The sequence below is a fragment of the Polyodon spathula genome, chromosome 4 (assembly GCF_017654505.1).
Source record: "Polyodon spathula isolate WHYD16114869_AA chromosome 4, ASM1765450v1, whole genome shotgun sequence".
Classification (NCBI taxonomy): Eukaryota; Metazoa; Chordata; class Actinopteri; order Acipenseriformes; family Polyodontidae; genus Polyodon; species Polyodon spathula.
The window spans coordinates 65,119,512-65,143,086 of record NC_054537.1 but is presented as its reverse complement, the minus strand read 5'-3'; the positions used below and the strand labels follow the sequence as shown (position 1 = coordinate 65,143,086).

General features: G+C 36.0%; 2 protein-coding genes across 6 annotated transcripts in view; one reads left to right on the top strand and one right to left on the bottom strand.

The window, feature by feature from the left end:
* The window catches only part of nek10 (NIMA-related kinase 10), a 53,257-nt gene extending 47,109 nt beyond the window's left edge, over nt 1-6,148 (bottom strand). The window contains exons 1-6 of the mRNA XM_041246735.1: nt 6,045-6,148; nt 5,599-5,659; nt 2,818-2,957; nt 2,438-2,536; nt 1,007-1,091; nt 642-683 (exon numbers count right to left, since the gene is read on the bottom strand). Of these exons, the coding sequence (XP_041102669.1) occupies nt 642-683; nt 1,007-1,091; nt 2,438-2,536; nt 2,818-2,957; nt 5,599-5,659; nt 6,045-6,118 (501 nt within the window). The 5' untranslated portion in view covers nt 6,119-6,148. The remainder of the gene's footprint in view (nt 1-641; nt 684-1,006; nt 1,092-2,437; nt 2,537-2,817; nt 2,958-5,598; nt 5,660-6,044) is intronic.
* Nucleotides 6,149-13,126: 6,978 nt separating this feature from the next.
* The window catches only part of LOC121314755 (septin-7), a 54,685-nt gene continuing 44,236 nt past the window's right edge, over nt 13,127-23,575 (top strand). The window contains exons 1-3 of one of the 5 annotated variants that reach the window (XM_041248399.1): nt 13,127-13,292; nt 19,787-19,791; nt 21,156-21,258. In XM_041248399.1, the coding sequence (XP_041104333.1) occupies nt 13,238-13,292; nt 19,787-19,791; nt 21,156-21,258 (163 nt within the window). In that variant the 5' untranslated portion in view covers nt 13,127-13,237. Of the gene's footprint in view, nt 13,293-14,871; nt 14,874-19,786; nt 19,792-21,155; nt 21,259-23,575 lie in introns of all 5 variants that reach the window. The other 4 variants (XM_041248397.1, XM_041248394.1, XM_041248398.1 and 1 more) reach the window with 4 other exon arrangements.

Here is a 23,575-nt window from a genome sequence, read left to right as displayed (position 1 = left end):
ATTGTTTACATTGATTTATCAAACAGATTCCACAGCTAATTCATGGCCCTATACTGTATATGCACTGTTCTTTTCAGCTCTAATCACCTCCCTGCGCTTAGCATAACATCCTGCCCCCTTGGAACAACTAGGTAAATTGACTGGATTTTTATATCATGAATCTTTCTTTCTGACTCGTTAAATCAGATTCCCTTTAGAGTGCAATTATACCCCAGAATCCAAGGCACATTCTACCCGTAGCACACTGTAACAATCTGTGACCTAAACTTCAATGAATAACTATTGTGCTATTGAACAAACAAGAAATCAGGTAAATGTATAATCAGCCAAGACTGTTCTCATGGCATTTAAAAAACAACTTTGCACAGAAAAAAAAAATTCTATACTGTTGCAAATGTGTTTCTCTTTCAGTATTTAATCAGTATTGAATTCTGAAGTATTCAGTATTGCCGATATATTCAGTATTTAGAATTCAGCTTGTAGAATGTGAAATAGACTGTTGATTGGGTAACATACTGTATATTCCGATGCAATTTAAGATAAATATTTAGGATAATACAGTAGGAACACAGCATTAGATGAATCAAATGAATATTCACAAAACACAATTGCAGGAAATATGAGAACTATTATTTTATTACCTTTGCAAGACAAACAACCCCTTGAAGCTCATGAAATTCTTTCTAAAAGAAAAGAAAAAAGTCAGTATTGACATTAAGAGCACTGCAGTAACCTACATTTCTGGGTTTTTTTTTTTAAATAAACACAAACATTTTATTCTTCCAAACCACTCAAAATCTAACTTGTGAAATGTGTACTTTATACCTGGTCAGCAAGTATTATTGTGTGTTTGTTAAAGATTTTAAGTTACTTTACTGTGCTCCTCAATATTTTGACAAAGTAGTGTGCTAATGGAATCAGAAACAACAGGCTCACACAAAATACAGTTTTCAAGTGTATTTATAATGTTTTAAAAAGGAAAGTCTATGTAGGGCATAACACATACCTGGTAAAATGTCTCCCTCATTAGTAATCGCAGACATATCAACACTCGCAGGAAGTTATCAGGAGGGGCTTGATTAATCCACTCACTGAAATTGAGAGGGTACAGTAGTTGCAAACTAAATGTGTACTTTAGTCAAACAGACCATACTACAATAGTTTTTTTTTTTTTTTTTTTACTGCAACTACAATAATAATAATAATAATAATAATAATAATAATAATAATAATAATAATAATAATAATAATAATAACAATAATAATAACTAGAACTGCCAGGCAGTTTTACAGCTTCCAAGCTCAGTACCAGTTGGAAATTATGGCAAGCTGTAGCATTGCAGCACAAGTGTCAGCAACAGATAGTTTTATGGAGCAGTTTCAATTCAAAATACTGCATTAGTTCATTATCTCACGATGCTTTATAACTAAACACTATAGTAACCATGACCCTATCTATACACTGTAAGGAGTATAAGCTAATTTTACATATAACCTTAATGAGAGGTCAAAGGTCACAATCAAGGTAATTTTTTATAGAGCATATATGGGTTCCTAAATGTGTTATATAGTAACCATAACCCTATGTGCACTATAAGGAGTTTGACCGAAGATTTTGAAAGGTTTTTAAAGAAATGCGTCAGGTGGCCATATTGGTTTATGCACAAACGCCATTTTTGAAAAAGTCAATTGTATTGACATGGGGATGATGCTTGTCAGTTGTATTGACATGGGGATGATGCTTGCTCATCTTTGGCGTTAATCAAATAAACCGTGTTCAACTGAAGTGGTTTTAAATTTAAGAACGAAACATAGCTCTGGCGACCATCTTGTTTTACAAAAGAACACCATTTTTTCCTATTTGAATTCCATTGTCCCCAGGATGATGCCTACCAAGTTAAGAGTTAGTTGGTTAAAAGGTTTGCAAACAGAAGCAGCTTGATGTTTGGGCGTGTTTTGGCGAATTTGGTGGCAGCTATTTGGATAGTAAAATTTTATCGCAGCAACTTCTGCTTCACAAACTTGAAGTGGGTTTGGTTTCAGATCAATCGGTTCACTGGTTCCCAAAAAGAAGATTTTGAAAGGTTTATCAAAAAAATGCGTCAGGCCAACATCCTGGCTGACGCAGGAGCGCAATTTTTTAGCATCTGAATTGTATTCAACCTGGGATGATTCTGACTTAGAAGCCTAATAAAAATCTTTACAATAACAATAGGCCTCCCTAGCCACTCTGGCTTGGAAGCCTATTATAATTAATGTTATTATTAATTAAATAATAATAATAATAATAATAATAATATTTTTTTTTCTTAAAAATGTTAATGGCCTACAACATATTGCAAATAAAGTCTTCAGTATTATCTTTGGCATAACAGGAGAATAGCAACAATTTGGAAGTCAAAGCATAATAAAAAGTTGCATCATAGTTGCATCATACCTGCAAGTAAGTCTGTTCTTAACCAGAGCTCTGAATATTTCCAGAAACAGTTTGTGATGTGGCAGGCTGCTAAAACTTCTTTCATTTCTGTAAGTTGCACTTTTTTTGATAAAAAGAAAGAAAAAAAGGAACAGTAAATTTCAAGATCATAACTAGAATCTTGAAATAGTTCTTTAAAAAAAAAAAAAAAGACAAGTAACTACAATTAACCTCATGTCATCCACATCTCTGGAATAAAAACATTCTCACAGCAAATTATCCATACATTTAAATACATTTTGAGTACCAATCCTCATAGCAGACCATCATAATTTAGGAATACCAAGAAATGAGACTTCTTATACCAACCAGCCATATAAAGTATATGGATGGAGCTATACCTAAAGGTTTCTAGTTCAACTGCCTCAGTGGGTTGCTGATGTTGGGTCTTGTTTCTGTTTCCACTGCTGTTTGCTAAGGAGCAATGCTGATGAGATTTTATAGCACTGCTGCGGACATTGTTATGGCTCACAGTTGGCAACTGCAATTAGAAATTCAGAAATATTATTATTATTATTATTATTATTATTATTATTATTATTATTATTATTTATTATTATTAATAGTATTATTATTATTTTAACTAGATCTACAGCTATGGTCAAAAGTTTTATATCACCTTGCATTTTAGGACTGAGACATCATAAAAAAAAATTTAAAAAAGAATATATACAGTGCCTATAGAAAGTCTACACCCTCTTTCAAGTTTTTCACCTTTGGTTGCTTAATAGCCTAGAATTAAAATGCATTAAAATGTTTTTTTCATTTATCTACATATCCTACCCCACAACTTCCAGTGAAAAATATATTCTAGACATTTGTAGAAAATTAATTAAAAATAAAAACTGAAATATCTTGGTTGGATAAGTGTCCACCCCACCTTGTAATAGCAATCCTAAATGAGCTCAGGTGTAACCAGTTGCCTTCAAAATCACACACCAAGTGGCCTCCACCTTGTAGTGATTCACATGATTTCAGGATAAATTCAGCAGTTCCTGTACGTTCCCTCTGCTAGGTAGTGCATTTCAAAGCAAAGACTCAACCATGAGCACCAAGGAGCTTTCAAAAGAACTCTGGGACAAAGTTGTTGAAAGGCACTGATCAGGGGATGGGTATAAAAAAATATAAAAGCCTTGAATATCTCTTGGACAAAGATCAAGTTGATTATTAAGGTGTATGGCACCACTAAGACCCTGCCTAGATCAGGCTGTCCCTCCAAACTGGATGACCACGCAAGAAGGAGACTGACCAGAGAGACTACCAAGAGGCCAATGGCAACTTTGCAAGAGCTACAGACTTTTATGGCCAAGACTGGTCAAAGTGTGCATGTGACAACAATATCCCAAGCACTCTACAAATCTGGCTTGTATTTTACTTTTGATGTATGTAATAAAAATACTCAGCAGATTCTGTAGCCATGTGGCAAAAAGTTTTGTGGTTTGACGAAACTAAAATACAATTTTTTGGCCTAAATGCAGAGCCTTATGTTTGGCACAAACACAGCACAGTGCATCACCCAAAGAACACTATCCCTGCTGTAAAGCATGGTGGTGGAAGCATCATATTATGGGGGTGTTTCTCATTGGCAGGGACTAGGGCACTTGTCAGGATAGAAGGGAAAATGAAATGAAAAAATGAGAAAAGAACAGAAAAGTCCTTGAGGAAAACCTGCTGTCCTCTGCGAGAAAGCTGAAACTGGGATGGAAGTTCACCTTTCAGCATGACAACGACCCAAAGCACACAGCCAAAGCTACACTGGAGTGGCTAAGGAACAAAAAGGTAAATGTTCTTGAGTGGCCCAGTCAGAACCCCGACCTAAATCCAATCGAAAACGTAAGGCATTACTTGAAGATTGCTGTCCATCAACACTCCCCAAGGAACTTGACAGAGCTTGAACAGTTTTGTAAAGAAGAATGGTCTAATATTGACAAATCTAGGTTGCAAAGTTGACAGAGACCTATCCCAACAGACTCACATCTGTAATTGCTGCCAAAGGTGCTTCCACCAAGTATTAACTCAGGGGTGTGGAGACTTATCCAATTATGATCTTTCAGTTTTGCATTTTTAATATATAATCTTTTTCTCAATAAAAACTTTTGTGAAAAAAGTTCAAGGGGGTGTAGACTTTCTATATATATATTATATATATATAGAGAGAGAGAGAGAGAGAGAGAGAGAGAGAGAGAGAGAGAGAGAGAGAGAGAGAGAGTGAGTGAATTGGTAAATTGGCCGGCACTTGCGGTCGTTTGTTTGCCCCTTCCAACGTAGACCCAGACACACAGATTGAAGTTTTTAAAGCGCTAACGCGCACTTTTTAATAAACACAAAACAAACAAACACAAAATAAACACCTAGATCTTACGAGCACTAACTACACAAACAGGATAGCTAAGCTGTTTATCTGTAACACAAATACTAACCAAACAAAACACACAAAAAGGCTTTCACATAGTAACTTTTTTTTTTTTTTTTTTTTTTTTAAACTACAATTGAGCACATCTTCAATCAGGCTCCTTTACACCACAGCAGCCCTGAACAGACCGGCTGCTTTCTTTAAATACCCTGCACCTGGCTCAAATTTACAATAATCACCAGGTGCAGGGGTTAATTAACAATAAGACAATTAACAGAAATGTGCATTTTCACATGTTTTTGGCAGGGAGGATATTAACCCCCTTCCTGTCGTGTTACTATATATATATACACACACACACACACACACACACACACACACACACACACACACACAACAAACACACACAAACTTAATTTAGATCCTTTGTTTAACATAAAAATAAATAAATAAATAAATAAATAAAAAATAAATGTTAACACAAAAGTCTATCGGAAGCCAGTATTTCAGTACAGTATTTCATGCTAGATTTCGAAATGTTACATATTTCAATTTTTGTCGGTTCTTCGTTAAGTATATGGAAAACTACAAGGCAGTATGTAATTCAATATGTTAACATTACATTATTCATCAGGTTTCATTCAACTTTATGAAGCAAAATGTGTTCATTCTACAGGGTGACGCAAAACCTTTGACCATAGCTGTACACACCCAGATGCAGTAGTTTAATACAACGACAGGCTACTGAAATCAAAGCGGTAAGAATTACCTGCCGTTTATTTGTTGGAACTGTAAGAACAGACAACAGTCTTTTAAGATCAGAAAATTCCCTGTGAATAAAAACAACAATATTCAGTATGCAGATAACATCTTGTGCAGTTTGGAAGAGACAACAATGAAAGTTAAATAGAAATGTTTTTCTTGCCTGTTTTCAGATATTTAAACTGCAAAATAATTATTTCTTATCAAAATCTATTTTCAAGTAGTTTGGATTATACAGTGCTGGCTGTTAAGGGGTGTGTGGTCACATTGCCACTGTTTATGCCCCTGATCTGAGGACAACAGTTTTTTTTTTTTTTTTTTTTTTTTTTTTAATCAAGCCTCCAACACCACAGCTTGTTAATCAGCATCAAAATCCATCGATACACAATTCACAATACACAATTATCTACAGCATTCTTAGGACCCCTAACATTCAAATAAAATGTCTCTTACTTGTCAGGGATCCCCTTCACTTTCTTGTCTGTTGTCCTGTCTGTTCTCTTTGCCTTTTTATCGTGATCAGGCATTGTAAAACCTCAGGGTCTTTGAATTCAAAATTAATTCCTACAAATACAAGAATGCATTGCACTATAAACTATCTAAACAGCTTTCACTGTCAAAACAATACTGTCCCTTTCTTATAACTTCCACTTTGAAATTCATGTACAAAATTATTTGTAAAAACACGGGTTACAGTACTTACCTATCAATCAGATTCATACAACTTTAGGCAGCTTTTAAAAAAATAAAAAGTATTACTTAGTTTTTGCAATGAATTCAGTTCATTGTCTTGGAAGCACTGTCTTAGAAGCACATTATAAGTTAATAAATAACTCTGTGGTAAAAACATTAAAATGTAAATACTAACTAGTAGATAACAAGGAGTTTAGTAAACCATCACCATGGCTCTGTAAGAAAAGTTATCTTGCTACTTTTATACCGTCATATTAACATTGTTTTCTCATTGCAAACTTGGACAAAATGGGGGCAATCTTAATTGTATATAGTGGTAGATCTTAATAGAGCTGCGTTGTAAGCCAGTCAAATAAAACATATATGTAAGATCACTGTTTGGGTGATGTAAAAAACTGATGTTTGTCATTATCAACATTGACTGTATACACCCCATTCATAGATTCTATATATAGGTCTCAAATGTGCAGTTGTGAAAGAATGCATGGGTCATTCCATGCCAACTCAACCAGAAAATGTACATTTCACTGCCCATCTGTCATAGATTTTCCTAGAAAAATTCATTTGGGGGTTTTCTGACATGCTGAGAAAAAAAAAAAAAAAAACCTGGAGAGCAAATTTGTCCCCACCCCTTTTGCACTTTCTTTCCTGTCAGTATTCAACCAGCTGCTTCCCCTAAAAACTGACATGCTTTGCAGCTAGTAAGATTCTCTGAAGCAAAATACACTGCTTGGGTGAAATGACCTAGGATGTAAAAGGTAACAGGCTTCCTGAAAATGTTTGGTATAGCATGCAGGTCATTCCATGCCAACTCAACTGGTGACGTTGCCTGTCCGTCTCAGATTTTCCTAGAAAAATTCACCTGGGGGTTTTCAGACTGAGTTCAGAAAGGATAGCTATTTTTTTTTAAATTTACCCTTCAACCTGTGACCTTGCAAAGGTCAACCTACAGTGAGAAAGGGACCTTGACCAGAAAAATCAATTTAGATGATGCCATCATGTGTAGCACCTCGTTCTACTCGTATTGAATAGGGCTTTTCAGGAAAAAATACTAGGAGCACCCTACTCACTTCAGGCAAACTGCAAGACAAGCGGTAACTGACGAGTTTTATTCGAACTTCAGCCTAACCCTTTACCCTGTAGGGGATGTGGGTCCTAAAATGTAAGTATTGCTGTAAGATCTTTAGGTACCAGTCTTCCAAATTCTGTGAAAAACATTTAATTTCAAGTGCCACCACTGGTCATTAAACCCCTTTGAAATTGGAATTTTGGCAATTTGTACCAAGTCTATGCCGTAATAACTTCCGTGGAGGGAGTCCAAAAAATCACCCAAAGATATGTTTGGATAGATATCTACAAGCATCAACCAAAATATGTTGGTATTCAGGGATTTTGGATTTTTGGCAGATTATTTAAGTTGCGTTTGTCGTGCATTCAAGCATTGCTTATGGCCACTTTGGTGAGGCTAAAGTACCACACAGTTCTATCCAAACTGGCTATTTCTTCAATTGTGCATTCTCTGAGGATTATTTCATGCAATTACAAGTATAAATTTCATGTAGTGGCACTGTAACTCCTAACAACACTTGTGTCTCTGTGTTTGTTTTACCTACAAATAATCTGCATGTTTGCACACGTGTTACTATTATTATTTATTTATTTATTTATTTATTTATTATTATTATTATTATTATTATTATTATTATTATTATTATTATTATTATTATTATTATTATTATTATTATTATTATTATTATTATTATTATTATTATTATTATTATCGCGGATATTCTGGTATGAACTAAAATCACTGGTTTGGTATCCATCCCTATGTGTAAAGAAACTTCTTTCTCTAAATACATATTTTATTAAGATAATTTTATCACAACATTCAATCCTGAAAATAACATATAACAATGGTTAACATACGGTGAGTACACAATACATGCTAGTAGCTGGCTCTGTGCTGACAACTAATATGCATATTATCAGAGATTATATGAATCTCCTAGACATACTTGTTTTACAGCTCCAGAGGTCTTTCACTTTATGGCGTAGGTCTCCATAAAGTATATATATATATATATATATATATATATAGATATATATATATATATATATATATATATATATATATATATACTTAGCGAAAATAAATTGGAATACATCTACTACACACATTCACTGTTATTATATTATTTGCTGTTTGTATTTGAACGTGCAAGTCTGTGGCAGTTGGACAGAACAGTCTGCCTCGGGTCACAGTCAACAGGACCTTGGACGTTGGAAATGTACAGTCAACATACTGTACAGTAACCTAGTAGTAACATACTATACAATTAGCAGTAAAAATAAAAAAAAGTACTTACCCTTGTCATGTCTTTAACTAAACTGTCACAATACTTCACTGATGGATAGCCCCTTACAAATATCGGTCTATTTTTTGCGTTCGTATATTCCAGTGACCTGTCACACTCCAGTTTATTTTCAATCAAACTCATTAAATAACTCTCTGCCAGCTCTACTACAAATCAGGAAGCGCAGTCTTCAAATGAATGTCGAGGCCAGACCAATCATATGAAGCGATGTTACAGGGTTTGTTTGTCATGGAGACCGCTGACGCTCTGACTGGTAACCATGGAATTTCGAACACAGAAAAAGACAGCAAATTAAAAGTAAAAAGGAACTCATGATCGATGAAGTTATGTTTAAATCACTGTGAGGCTAATCGCCATTATGTGTTTATCGTATTGTAAGTTTAGAACATTTACAATGGCACCGTGTCAGTAATCGATCTGCAGCTTTGAATGGGGCAGCAGTCTAATACGGTAGTACCAGTATTGAGTTACTGTATGCGTATTTATTTATTGTATTGTGTGTGTGTGTGTGTGTGTGTGTGTATTTAATATTTTCTAAAAATCAGTAACGCACGTTTTGTAGTACCTGGAAACGACAGCCGCAGTCTTGTAGAAAATTGATACAGGATTCATCACATTTTATTTTGTTGGTAAATACTCCCTTTGTCCTGGAGCTGGAATGTTGTTTGTTTTCAACAGCAGGGGGTTCATGAAATCTCCACTGTAACGTTGGTTCGATCATACTGAAAAAAAAGGTTGTATTAATGCAATTCACCCCCATTTACTAACAGGTCTCCCTCTAGACTCGCTGGACTCCAATGTTACATAAAACAATTTGTATTTACTTATTTACTTTATTGTTTTTTGTGTCACTAATAATCTTAGAATTATGCTGAAGAGATCAAATAAAGTACATTCATAAACTTTGCGGTGTGTCAAGAAAAAAACAAAAAACAAACAAAAAAAAATACTATATTTATATTGTATAGCTGGGGCCAAAAGTTTTGCATCACCAAGAATTTTAGGATTGAGATATATTTAAAAAAAAAAAAAACTAAACAAAACTAAACAAATTCACATAATATAGATCTTTTATCAACATTCTAAACAAAGAAACTACAAAATGATATCACAAAAGTCTTTGGGAAGCCATAATAGTCCTCCAGTATTTATTGTTAGATGTTACAGTTTTCAGTTTTTGTCAGTTTTGCGTTAAGTATAAGGAAAACTACCAAGCGGTATATCATTCACTAATATGTTAACCTAACATTATTCAGCAGGTTTCATTTGACTTTATGAAGAAAAATGTGTTCATTCTATTGGGTGATGCAAAACTTTTGGCCATAGCTGTATCTCATACAAATATTGCACTTTAATTGTTCATAAACACACTTGTATAGCAGTACATTGATATCTGTGTTGTTTTAGAACTAGGAGTAACTGAGACTAGCTCTGTTTAAAGACCTAACAAGATACAATAACCTAACCCTAAGTCTAAGGTTCGTGGGGTATTATGGTCACATGGTAGGGGTGTTGAGGGTCAGTGAAGCACTACATAAATTACGAGTTGCGCACGCAACACTACAGTGTGTGAGCTATCCTGTGTGAGTTAAACTGTGGGAGCCTTCGTTCTGCGTTCTTGCCTGTTTGTCTTCCCTGGTCTGTTATGATTGGTTGTTGTCCCAATTGGTCCTAGTGTGCGGCTGAGGGCCAATGGGATGTGCCTGAGCCCCAGTACCCTATTTGCATAAGGGGCAGGGCTAATGCTATAAGAAGGCGCTGCAAAACCATTTTGTGTTGTTGTATGAAACAAAGTGGTTTGAATGCAGAGAAGCGGACAGAGCAGTGGACTCTGGTGTGTGCCAGGTAGCGTCTGAAAATTTAAAAAAGCATGTATCTGTTTTCTGCCTCCTGTTGAGAAGCTACATTGGTACTAGAGTGGGATAGAACTTGAGTAGAGCAGGAGCAGTTTGGAGACAAAAGGAGCCGGTGGAACCCTGACCCGTCCCGGACTCGGTGGGATGTTGGATGGGAGGATCTCCTCGGGGACCTCGAGGACTGGGCTTGGTGTCTTGTCTGCCTGGAGTTTGGGCACAGTGGGGTGCTGTCGCTTCCAAGAGGGAGAAAAGCTGCCTGCCCGAAAACAAAAGTGGAGGAGGGGCAGCCGTTCCCAGAGGTAAGCAAGGGAGCTGTTGCCATTTCCACTGTTGAAGAGAGAGGTGCTGCCTGCCTGAGTAATGCAGAAGGAGGTGCTGCCTGCCCGAGTGCCAAAGAGGGAGGTGCTGTTGCCGCTGGAATGCCCCGCGCCCGTCGGCTGCACGGCGGAAGGGCAGTTGGGACAACTACCTAGATGATCGGGAGGCCTGTCATTGGTGCTGTGGCGGCGGGAAGAGGGGGCACTGCATTGTCTGCATTGTCACTGCATTGTGCACTGCCCCCTCCTGGGGGAGGAGAAGCAACTGGAGTGCCTCGCGCTGTGGTCAGCACTGATCGCAGCATAGGAAGCGCCGCCGCCACTACCAGAGGGTCCAGAGCCGCTGCCACTGCCTGACTACCCAGCGCTGCCACCTGACTCCCCAGCGCCAGCACCACTGCCGTAGTATCCCACGCTGATGTCAGCTTTGCCGCTGCCAGCGCCACCGCCACATCCGGAGTGCCCAGCGCCTCCACCAGACAGCCCAGAAACCAGACATGAGTGGAGGGGGGTTGTGTTTTAATGGGGGAAGTGGCCCATTGCGGCCATGAGTTGCATTGTGCCCTGCAGACATTTTGAGGGGAAAGAGAGACTAAGGTGGGGGCAATGTACCGATCCGTGCCGTTGTGTTTTTGTATGTAATCCCCGCTGTCTATATGTGCTTACATGCTGTGTTTATTCCCTCCGCTGTATTCTGCCACTGCTTTGTTTACCTTTTGTGTGTGTAATCCCATATATCATGTAACCTGTGTGTGTATTCCCATATATCATGTAACTGATCCCCCTCTCTGTTCAGAAATAGTCAAAAGTTTCCCACAAGTGCTTTAAGCAACCCAAATGTTATCCATTTGCAACAGATGCAGAAACAAAACTATGTGGCATGTTTGTTCTTTGTTTTACCTCTAAAGGCCTTATTAAACTCTTGTTTCCAGTTTGCTAGGACATTGTCCAAAATATTGGGTACAATGTTTTTCAGTCTATGATGCATTGTTTATGAATCACTTTACAAAACACATGTCTGACATCTATATGAAATAAATAAGTTCCAGAAGATCAACAATCACAGCTAATATATATTTTTAGGTATATACAAGGTCTGCTCAATTTTTAAGGAACACTGCTTACATTACCATGTCCAAAGCTTTTACCTTTAGTAAATCAATGCCAATATTTACCACATCCTACAATATCTGCATAATATATATATATATATATATATATATATATATATATATATATATATATATATATATATATAGAATACATAGTGCACATATGTTTTTGGTCATATGAGGGAATATGATCTTCAGTGACATTTGATCCCAGTTCTTTATGAAACCATTCACCATCCTTCACCAATATACATCCCACCATCAACCACCATCATTGCAGTTATAGAGACCTGTATCCTACATCACTTGTACTGGCATCACTGCATCACCACTATATATAAACATATAGCGAGCCAGTCAAACAAGGACACAATAAGAAAATGTTATTTACTAGAGAACAACTGGTAGGATAAAATTACAGAAACGTTTTAATGCCAAAGTAATTATCATCCAGTAACTTTTGTCAAAGTGACTGACAAGAACCTTCTTATTCTGGAGTTACATGTTTGTAGCTTGTGTGAATGCAGAGGCTGGCAGGGGAAGAACCAATGATCTATTCTGAACCATGCCATACAGAAGACTGAAGACAAGGGAGAGGTGTGCTTACTGTCTTGATGGAGCCCTTGGAGATAACTTTAGATAAGATAGGCTATATTAATAGACTTGCTGCTTGTTGATATTACTCCCTTCACACTCAGACACATCAGAGCAAAAAAATGTAACACCAGAATATTCCACATGGGGGCCACACAGGCGTGCGAAGAGATGAGCACACTTAAAGTCTGCATATAAAGACTTATATAAATACGCAGACAATAAAATGCCTACATCATTAGCTACACTTACGATATGTTTTTTTTTTTTTAAACAGATATTTTTTTTTAAATATTTATATCTTGTTCTAATACATGCATTCCTTTTTATTAAGACACCCTTCACCGTGTCATTTTTAAATACCTCGTAAATACAGTAAACCAGCTAGTATTACCATTACTAAACATCTCAACAGTCAGTAGTCGCGACTTCTACTTCTCAGTGTGATTTTAGACGTAAATCTCGAAACGAACGGAAATAGTTCAAGGGACACGAAGAAACGTAATATAAACCAGCACATTATTTGTGTGGCCGCCAAAAAACATCGCGAGACATTGGAGGAGCTTTGATTCACCAAATTTCACACTCAAAATCCACGGCGTAAGTATGCTAAACAGTCGTGTGACTACGCTATGAAAATTTCGTACATATGTTACAGAATCTGGGGGCAACCGTAAGTCTGAGAAGGGAAGTGGAATGTCGGTCAGGGAAATATTGTCTACTGAGGCGGCTAGGGACGTCAACATCATGGGTGAGTATATTTCGTGATTATATTGTCTTGTAATTTACACAAATTTTGTTTCAACACTACCCAAGAGCAGTGTGAGTGTGAAACGTTTCGATATATATATATATATATATATATATATATATATATATATATATATATATATATATATATATATATACACACACTACACATATATGTACCGGTATATTCTTATAGGCTCTGCTGAATATCCAAGACGACGTTTTGCAACAAAACCATACCTATATATATATATATATATATATATATATATATATATATATATATATATATATATATATAACATATATGTATTTTGTTATGTCAAGCTACGTATTTTTTTGTATCAACGATACTGAGATATGTGCGTTTGCTCACTTATATCAAACAGTCATTAATGTTTCCTTAATACTACCTGCTCAGGGGTTGTTATTTAAATAAATACACGTAGAAAGTATATTGTGTGTGTGTGTGTGTTTGATACATTTGAGGCTTGTTATGTAGTTGAGGCAAACGCATTAATTAAAACTTTGAAAACTGCAAAAAAGTTTAGCGGACTTTTGGGTGGTAGAGGTGGTGGGCTGAACAATTCAAGTTACACACATGGCGACACACTGACTTTTGATCGAGACGTGCCGTTAGCAATTCAATATCAAACTCTTTGTAGTATTTGATTTATTTTGACTACATTACAAATCCTGTTTAAATTTAAACGTATGTGAATTACTAGAGAGATTAGTCATTTTCTACTGTAAATACAATGAAAATATACGTCAAGTAACCCAGCAGCTGCAGTATTTATTAGGTTTCATTTCAGTCGCTTGTGTTGTGAGGAGGGGGCAGGGAATAGAAACTAAGGCAGGATGGCACTGCAAAAATAATTCCACTGGGTAATAATTTAAAGTTGTACACATTTTCCCGTTACTAACGAGGATGAATAGCCAGTGGTGCTATGGAACTGTGCATTTAATTATTGAACACATTTCAAGTGTACATGTACAATAGTTTGCTTTTTCAAATACAGTAAAGCAGGTTTAGGTTATTTAGGATTTGTTTCACAGAACTAGATTGGCACTAATCTTGGACTACCTAATGTTACTTTAGGTAAGGTAATCCAAGATGACTAGGAAGTAGCGGCTGTGAAACCAGCCTTTACAGTTCAGCGTTAGGTTTTAGAATTGGCCAAGCTCATTTACCGTACTTAATATTTAAAAATAAAAAGTAAGCAGATTGAAAGGCTTCTGTCTGTTCCTAACAATGTTACATTGGATGCAAGTTAGTTACTGATGTATTAACTAAACGTATTATTGCGTTGTGGGTTACAGTAACATGTGTCGTTTGTTATTGTCATGGTCTAAAGTTTATTGTGCTTTTAAAAGCTATCAAAGAGGTGAACACTATAAACGACTATTTCTGGTATTGTAATTGTTGTCACTCTTGCGGGATACTGGGACAAGCAGTAGATTTTATGAACATCAATCTTGCATCTGTCTGTTCAAGAAGCTGATCCTGTAATAGTGTTTTGGACCACAGAGAAGGAAGCCCCCTCAACTATGATATGAAGTATGTGGCCCTGCTGTAGCTGTTCAATGTGTCAAGTTTCCTAGATGCTTTCTTTTACAAGGTTACATATTGTGGACGTGTGCTGTATCAGATTATGTAAGGTAATACTGTACAAAATGGCTGAGTGTGTACGGTATAAATATTTTTTGAGTTCAGTGTCACTTGTGTGACTACATTGCAACATTTAACAGGAAATCTAAACCCTTTCATGTCACTGAAATTGTGTATCTTTCAAGTTACAGAAGCTACATGACATTTAACTGGTTGTTTGTCTGTCTATTATACTTTTCAAACATACAAATAATTGTAGGCATTTTAAGTTTTAAATTAATGAATGAATTTCTCTATTTTACAGCAAATTCAAAGACAATTTTTATTCGTAGCCTTAAAAAGGGCCAGACCCTTCTTAGTTCTCACCATTGTGACTTTTAACCTCACAGCTGTTTAGTAATTCTGTAGCCAGCAACTAAGTCACTGTGTGACATTGGGAGCTACTGCATTGTTTTCTAATTTTCATCTGAACAAGCTCACTAATTTGACAACTTTATAAATGAGCTCTCCAAGATTTTTTGTTGCATTACTAGGGAAAGTTGACAGGCAACATGTGGTCTGTTGTAGGTTAAATCAGGGAAAAAAAAAAACCTTGCAGACAGGTTTAGCAGACTGTCAGAATACAGCAGCTTGCATTTGTTCAGGTTCTGCACAAACTCAGGAGGTTTGAGAAAGCACAGGGTCACCGCAAGTCGGAAAGAGGAAGCAGCAGCCGTTTGTTTTCAGAATCTAAAATGACACAAGTGAGCATCCTGTCTGCACGAGGTAACAATTAGTAGGCTAATTCAATTAACTGTGAAATCTATATTAGAAGGGAGTAACCTCTAGGTTATGCAGTACATAATAATGATGTATTCTAAGGCCCTTCAATCCTTTTTCCCCCTCACTGCACAGTAGGATCTTTATTCTTCCAATGGTAGTGTCTAGGGCTCTGGTACTTTCTGGGTGTGGGAAACTCTTGCTGCTCTCAAGCCTGCATATCTAGACAACTACACACCACAGCACTTCCGTCAGTTTGCCTACCAGCAGAAAAACAAGTTATCTCCATTAGAAGCATTATGATTAATTAGTGATTTTAAATAGTGATTTGTCATAAAAGCAACTAATTGTCAGTTTTAAAATTCATTTTATATACAATAACATTGGCAGCTCTAAGTGATTTTGTTGCTAATGAAGAATAATTCTTCAGCCTATACTTCTCTTTTTTCTTTATTTCAAAAGAGTATTTGATGCTTGGCTCTGCTCAGTCACTATCTCCTTCTCATTTCCTCTCAAGCTATTGCACCTTATCAAAGGTGTTGTAAACATTACCAGTTTAACTTTGTCATGGATCACATTCGCCACCTGTTTTCCTTTCTGTCAGTGCTCATTTGTTGATGAACGAGAGAAGGCTTTAGTAGTGTGACGTGAAAATAATGGTATGGAATAGTATTGTTTATAGTGCTGGAAGAATACCCGACTAGTCGAACGAACAGGCAAAAATCCATGTCTGTGTCCGCCGTATATTACATAGCTGATAGAACTTACAAATGCTATCCTAACATGTGTTGCCTTGCATTCGTTTATCACCTTGCCAGAATCTGCAGGACAGTCTCTAAAATGGCAAATAAGAAAAGAGCAGCTGTTAAACCTCAGTAATGCTTACTCTATTAAAATGTGTCTCTTGCCTTTTTGTATTGCCAAGAAATAACAATGGCAGGGATTAAAAAACTAAATGTGTACTCTTTTTGTACTCTTTCTGCCTGAAGTGCACACAAGATTTTTTTTTTTTTTTAAACTATCTACTGTGTGACATCCTTTGCGTTTATAGTTAATTTAGTGGGGTAAAGTAAGGCCTTAACATGTTATTCTGGGATATTTTCTTTACGTATAATTTTATGATATAATATTTTTGTATGATTTAGCTGGGAATTGTGCAGCATGTGATTGGAAGTTTTTTTTTTTTTTATGTCTGTTTTAACATTAATACGGTAGCATCTCGCGATTACAGACACCGCTATGCTGTACATTCGTCTATGCCGGACACAACGTATGTCCCCCAGTGATGTCCAGTTTGGTGTAACACTAGGTCACTGTAAATTCCATGATCCAAAGAGGCACACTGAAAGACTGGACGAAAATAAATGGAAGTTAAGATTCAGTACAGAGTAGAGAGGGGCTGCTTCTTTTATATTTCTTTTTTTTTTTTTCCTGCAATATAAAAATTTGCAGTGCGGTCATCAGAAAGTGTTGGTGGCTGCAATCACCCTGCCTCAGGCCACCAAAATATTTGGGGCTAGATGTACTAAAGTGCTGTGCCTGAATTTTTCTTTGTGGTTCAACCTTAGGTGAATATGCAATTATGGGCGTGCCTGCATAAATTCACAAAAAAGGGGTGGATATAGTGCAAATGTGGTTCACAGATATTATAGTAAGATGTACTAAAGCTGCAGGTAATTACGACACTTAAAATTGCAACAATTTGTTAAGAACTTTTGAAAACACTTTTTAAACAGTCTCAACTGTTGAACTGGCATTTCCCAGTCCGCTGTTTCTCGTGTGTTGCCAGTTGTGCTCAATGCATTTTTGAGGCGAACACCCAAGTACCTAATTTTCACTAAGGTAAGGGTGTGCTTACAAGCCTTACAAACAAATTTCTGTGACATTTCTGGTTTTCCCAGCATGTTGGGAGCAATAGACTGCACACATGTACCACTAATCCCTCCAGCTCATTCTGAGCATCTGTATAGGACTGTGATCAATTGTGTGTTAATTGTCTAGGCGAAGTAGGCCTAGGTCACGTTAAAAATAATAAAAAAAAAAAACCTAAAATCATTTAGTTTCAATTTAAAATAATCTTTTATGATTATGAACAGCTTTTTGGGTGGTACAAGGTGGGGTCCCACTATAGAATCTGATAAAGATTAAAAATGTGCTAGCTTTCATTTGATTTTATATATATATATATATATATATATATATATATATATATATATATATATATATAAAATATATATAGTGTTATTTCAACAGTATTAAAATAATTAAAATGAACACAATGAATTGTATAGATGACATTTAACAAAAACAATGTTATTTTGATTCTTGCACACTTGCATGCATAGACGTTTTCCTTCAGGCACCCTCTGCTGCAGTAAACCACTTGAATACCGCTATTTATTTGAACAATGTCGTGCAACACTTGCAGAGATCTTGCTAAGAAGACACAACAAATATTTAAATTAGTATATTGCGGCTCTTTTCATGAACATATTTTCTCTTAGTACATACGACAAAATGTATACTTTGCGAGTTGTCACTACGAAAATGCAAATTGAGGGATGTTTACACTGTGACTGGCCCATCTTGGTGCCCATCTTGGTACATCTGCCCCTTGATTTGAGAACCACTTTATAATGAGTCTCACAAACAATACACAATTTAGCTTTTGTTTCAGTGGGTGTCTAGGGCCACCATGCTAAGTAAAATAAAAGGACATATACAGGGGTCACGCCCCCTTCCCCTGTTGCTATGCTGGTCCCCAAAGAGTGGGCCATGGGAGCAACACAGTCTATGTAGAAAAAAAAAAAAAGATTCCAATGGGAAAAAATAAGTTTAGATTTAGGGTTACAGGTTTTAAAATGTTTTATTACAGCTAAGCAGGTGGGCCTCAGACAAAAAGAAAAAAAAGTGTTTAGGAACCTTTACATTACAGAACATTGGTGTGTGTAAGATGTGATTTAGCACTATATAGTACATATGCTCGATAGATATTTATAACCTTTTCAAGTTTTTACAAAGTGTAAAATGTTCACATGGTCACGACATTAGGTAGATGCATATAAGTCTGGGCATGTCTAAAGCAAGTTAAAACAGCAGTGATGGTTTTCTAAAAGTGTTTTCTCTGTGTATGAGGGATTAAAAATATAATCTCTATGACTGAAAAACAATACATTCACATGCAGGGAAAATCCACATAGTCTTGTCAATATTTGTAAAAATAAATAAATAAAGAAATAAATAAATAAAAGGATTTCATTAGATGAACACTTTGATTATACCCAAATACATTCTAAAAGTCAGTAGGAGTTGATGATTAAGTTACATTAAACTAGTTGTGTGTGTGTGTGTGTGTGTGTGTGTGTGTGTGTGTGTGTGTATATATATATATATATATATATATATATATATAATATATATATATATAAATGTGTGTGTGTATTTATGTATATAATATAAATAAATGTAAGGTAAGGTGTATGTTGTGCCTTAATTTGTACATAGGTCTCCAGACACTGTTAGCTGACAAGTTGTCACTGTGCGACAATGAGGTTGACTTTTTTTTATATTTATAGCTTGTGTTTTTTTTTTTTTTTTTATGTTTGCTCGTCTTTTGTTGTTGGTTTTGCTTATTATTATCTACTGCATTCTATTGGTACATCTTATGTGTCATCATAACTGTATTTGTAATAGATGTTGACATAACAATATTTAGATATCTATATTTGGCCAAAAAAATCCAAGGCAGATTCTAATGTAATAAAACATAGGTCTAAATTAACAATTAAAAATTGTAAACTTGAGCGATCCACCACAGTATTTTTGTTGTCTTGGGTGTTTTTGTTGTCTTTTGTAGTAGACTTTTAATGTGCTTTAAAAAGTAGACTAGATCTTGTTCATCGTTCACGTTTCAGGGGCATTTAATGTTCTTTCTGTTTTCATGGGAGCAGTTTCACTTGACCTAATTGTCATGTTTTTTTCTCCATGTTCATATTTCTCCTGGATTGCTGCTGCTGCTGCTTCACCTGCCTTGACTGGTTACTACAACATACAATATTCCTGGAATTCAACTCTCCTGGGCCCTTCATCATTGTTTACAATACTGGAATGATGACAATTCAAAGTAGCTGTAAGTATTGAGCTATTCAATTAAACAACTTCTTGTTGATATTATTAAATTACCCCAAAATAGATACAACCGTTAAGGTGGTAAGTGCAATCATGCTTATTAACAGGAACTCATTTATTGGAGGGCTAACCCATTTCTTACCATGATGTAACACAATTAAATGTTCGCCACACCTTGTGACTGCATCTGTTTGGTTACAAAATAAGGTAATGCATGGTTTATTATAACTGGGTAAAACAGCAAATTGTGAGACTGAAGGTGGAATGATTTACAGGAGTTCATAAACCCTAGACTAAATATCTAGTAAGTATTGTTACAAATATATAGGTTACTTTGTGAATGACAATACAACTTGTGTTTTCAAAGGCTATGTATATGTAACCATATATATTTTCTGTATTTATGCTTACATATATTTGTCTAAAGTCAATATTTAGCTGTGTGATAGTGACTGCAGTATCTGGCCTGTGCTAGTCTGGGGTATGAGAAACACATTAGAAAGTTTTGTGTTGTGAAAAAAACAAAAATATTGCATAATGAATTGCTGTGTTACCATATTCCTTCGAATTTAAAACACACTTTTTAAACCACTGTTTTCTTCTCAAAAATAGCCAGCATCTTAAATCTGAGTACAGTACAGTGATGTGTTTATTAAAATTGGCAACAAAAGACAGTCCGAGTAACCAGGAACAACAACGGGACTGAGTGGTAGTTGAAGGGTTCTGTAGTAGTTGTCCTGCGGAGCGGGTGCTCTCCTCCTCGATGTAAACAAAGCAAGCTTTCGCTCAGGGCCCGTCTGTGTAGCTATGGCCGTGGTGCAGTAGCCTCAAGCTGGTGCTGCTGCCTTCTTAAACAGGCGTAGGCTTCCCGATCACGCCTCCCAGCCAATCAGGACCTCTCGATCAGCTCAGCTCCAAGCAAGCCTTCCTGTTTACCGCAGCAGCGCAGCTGATCCAGCAACAGGGCCCTCCCTCTCCGAAAGCGTCATTAGCTTCGTGAGGAATTTGAATTTCAGTGTTTTGTTATTAGGCTCAGTTCTAATCAGACCCCGTGTTTTTCTTCTTGACAAGCAATACCACAGTTCACAAAAAGGGAGAAAAACATGTGCGAGTAATCACACCTGAAAATGAGAAGCAGCACATAGCTTTAATGCTCTGTGTGACAGCAGACGGCTGCAAACTGCTTCCATACGACATTTTCTTACATGATTAAATGCATCTTTACTTGATTTCTTTGCTCAAGTTGAGTGTGGGAAATTTGGGCCACGTCTTAAATTCAAAGGAATATGTTATATGTAATACTTTTTTTAAAATATATATTTTTTCTGTCTTTATTGATTTAACTGTACTTTCATTTTCTTTAAGGAACAGAAAAACCTTGAGGGATACGTGGGTTTTGCAAATCTTCCAAATCAAGTATACAGAAAGTCTGTGAAAAGGGGGTTTGAGTTCACACTGATGGTAGTAGGTAAGTTGTGCTTTCTTTCATTTTTCGGTATTGACAAACTACCAAATGTGGCCACCCCTCAGGAAGCAATAGAGTTGGTAATTCTTTGGTATTCATTAGTATTGAACCTGGGCCTCACAAGATTGCTATTTTTTGTTTATTCTTTTGTATATACTGCAGTTGCAACAATTTTGTATTTGTTTGTTTCATTTAACACATCTAGTAGTTGTTCTGTGATTCATGTCCCCCCCCCCCCCCCCCCCCCCCTCCCCCCCCCCCCCCCACTTTTTTTTTTTTTTTGAAGCTTTTGATTAGTTTTCTTTTCATTTACAGTCTCTATAGATGTTTAAAAATATCTCTTAAAACAAATTATTTTCAAATAACAGAAAAATATTAAATTAAGTTTGCATTCATTTACCATGTGTATAATAATAATAATAATAATAATAATAATAATAATAATAAATAATAATAATAATAATAATAAACCTTTATTTTACTTGGAAATCACATTGATATTAATATCTCTTGCAAGTGAGACCTAGCCAAGTAAGGTAGCAGCAATACAAAAAACAATACAAAATACAAATAGAGAAATAAAATACTTTTAAAACACAGACAAGTCATACTCAATACAATAAACAGTCAGCTAGTGATAATCAATACAGGTGTAATCACTTACTTAAAACAAGCACAACTCTCAATTACAATTACTAACTTACAGGCTTTAAATGGTATTGCACCTCCATACCTTAAAGATCTTTTGAAACCCTATGTCCCCAATCACCTGCTCCGATCACTGGGTGCTGGCCTACTGTCTGTACCTGTTATTCAAACAGAAAACTTCAAGTGGTAAATCTTTTCGTTCTATGGCACCTAAATTATGGAACAACTTGCCCATCACAATTAGAGAAGCCCCTTCAGTCAATGTCTTCAAGTCTAGACTAAAAACCCATTTCTATAGCCTGGCATTTTCATCCAGATGAGCTGTTATCCTCTTGCCCCATATTGTTCCCACTGTTTATTAATTTTATTATTTATTTATATTAATTTTCTAGATTAACATAATTTTTATTATATTAGTTTATATAGTATGTTTTGTTTTTATTCTGTTCTTTTTTAAAATTGTTACTGTTGTTCAGTAATGTGTCTTGTTTTTGCCTTTGTGAAGCGCTTTGTGGCAACTTGTTGCAAAAGGCACTATATAAAAATAAAATTGAATTTAAATCATGCAGCTTACTCTTAAATAACTTTAGTACAATTCGGGACAGCAGCTTAAGTTTTAGACTCTTAAGTCATTCCAAGACCATGGAGCAAAGTAAGCAAGTGATCTTTTAGCAGCCTCAGTACGCACTAGTAACCGTAAAATACAAAAACAAGTGCTATTGAAGACTAGTTACTACCAACAACTGAAATGTACCAGTGCTTCAGCCTTATACTGGGAGTCTGTGTGTGGCTTAAATCGATATGTTGTTGAAGATAATGATAGTAGATTTACATAATTTCCCAACAACATGTAATCATTTCAGCCGAAATCCAAAGCAAATATGTTTTAAGTCAATGGTTAAGACAAATGCCTTTGGGTGGGAGACTTCCTGTCATTTCATTCATTCAGGTAGCACCGAGAGCCAACCAGCTGAGGAATTCACAAGGTTTTCCTAGCAGGAATTTATCACTTCCTTCTAATGTCCTTTCAACCCATGGAGTTTTATTGAATGAAATTACCACTCTTGGTTATTTTAATTGTTCAATTTTTTGTTGTTGTTCATTTCAAACTTCAGAAGACATTCTTTCTATGCATTCCAACGTTTATTTTTCCATTGCTTTGAGTATACTGTCCGCAACTATTGCAGGGCTGCTAAAGGGAGTTTCTTTAAATAAGCTTTATGGTTTATACAGCTGCATGAACTTTCCTTTTAAAAGAAATATGCTGGATCCTGATCAGCCCTTGGTTCACAGAACTCTTCTCATGCTTGTTCTAAGCACAAAGCTGGTATGCTTCAGTGTTGTCCTTTTGGTTGCCTACACTGACTTGAATTTAGGTTTCTGCTTTCTAAAAATAGTTTTTTAGCACAAAGATTTAGACTGCACAGTAATATTGAGAAACCAGACACATTAAGTTTGGTACAGCAAAAAGGAAAACTGTTGTGCACATATTAATGTTGGGACAAATATCTGAATATTCGAGCAATTGTTCGGAAAAAAATCAGATGTACGTATTCGCTAGAAAATGACAAAAATACCTTGCACTTATTTACCGCCGATAGCTGTACACCACAAACTACATGCCTTTGCCAACAGCCATAAAAGCATTTGGATTTTCAACACAGTAGCTCTT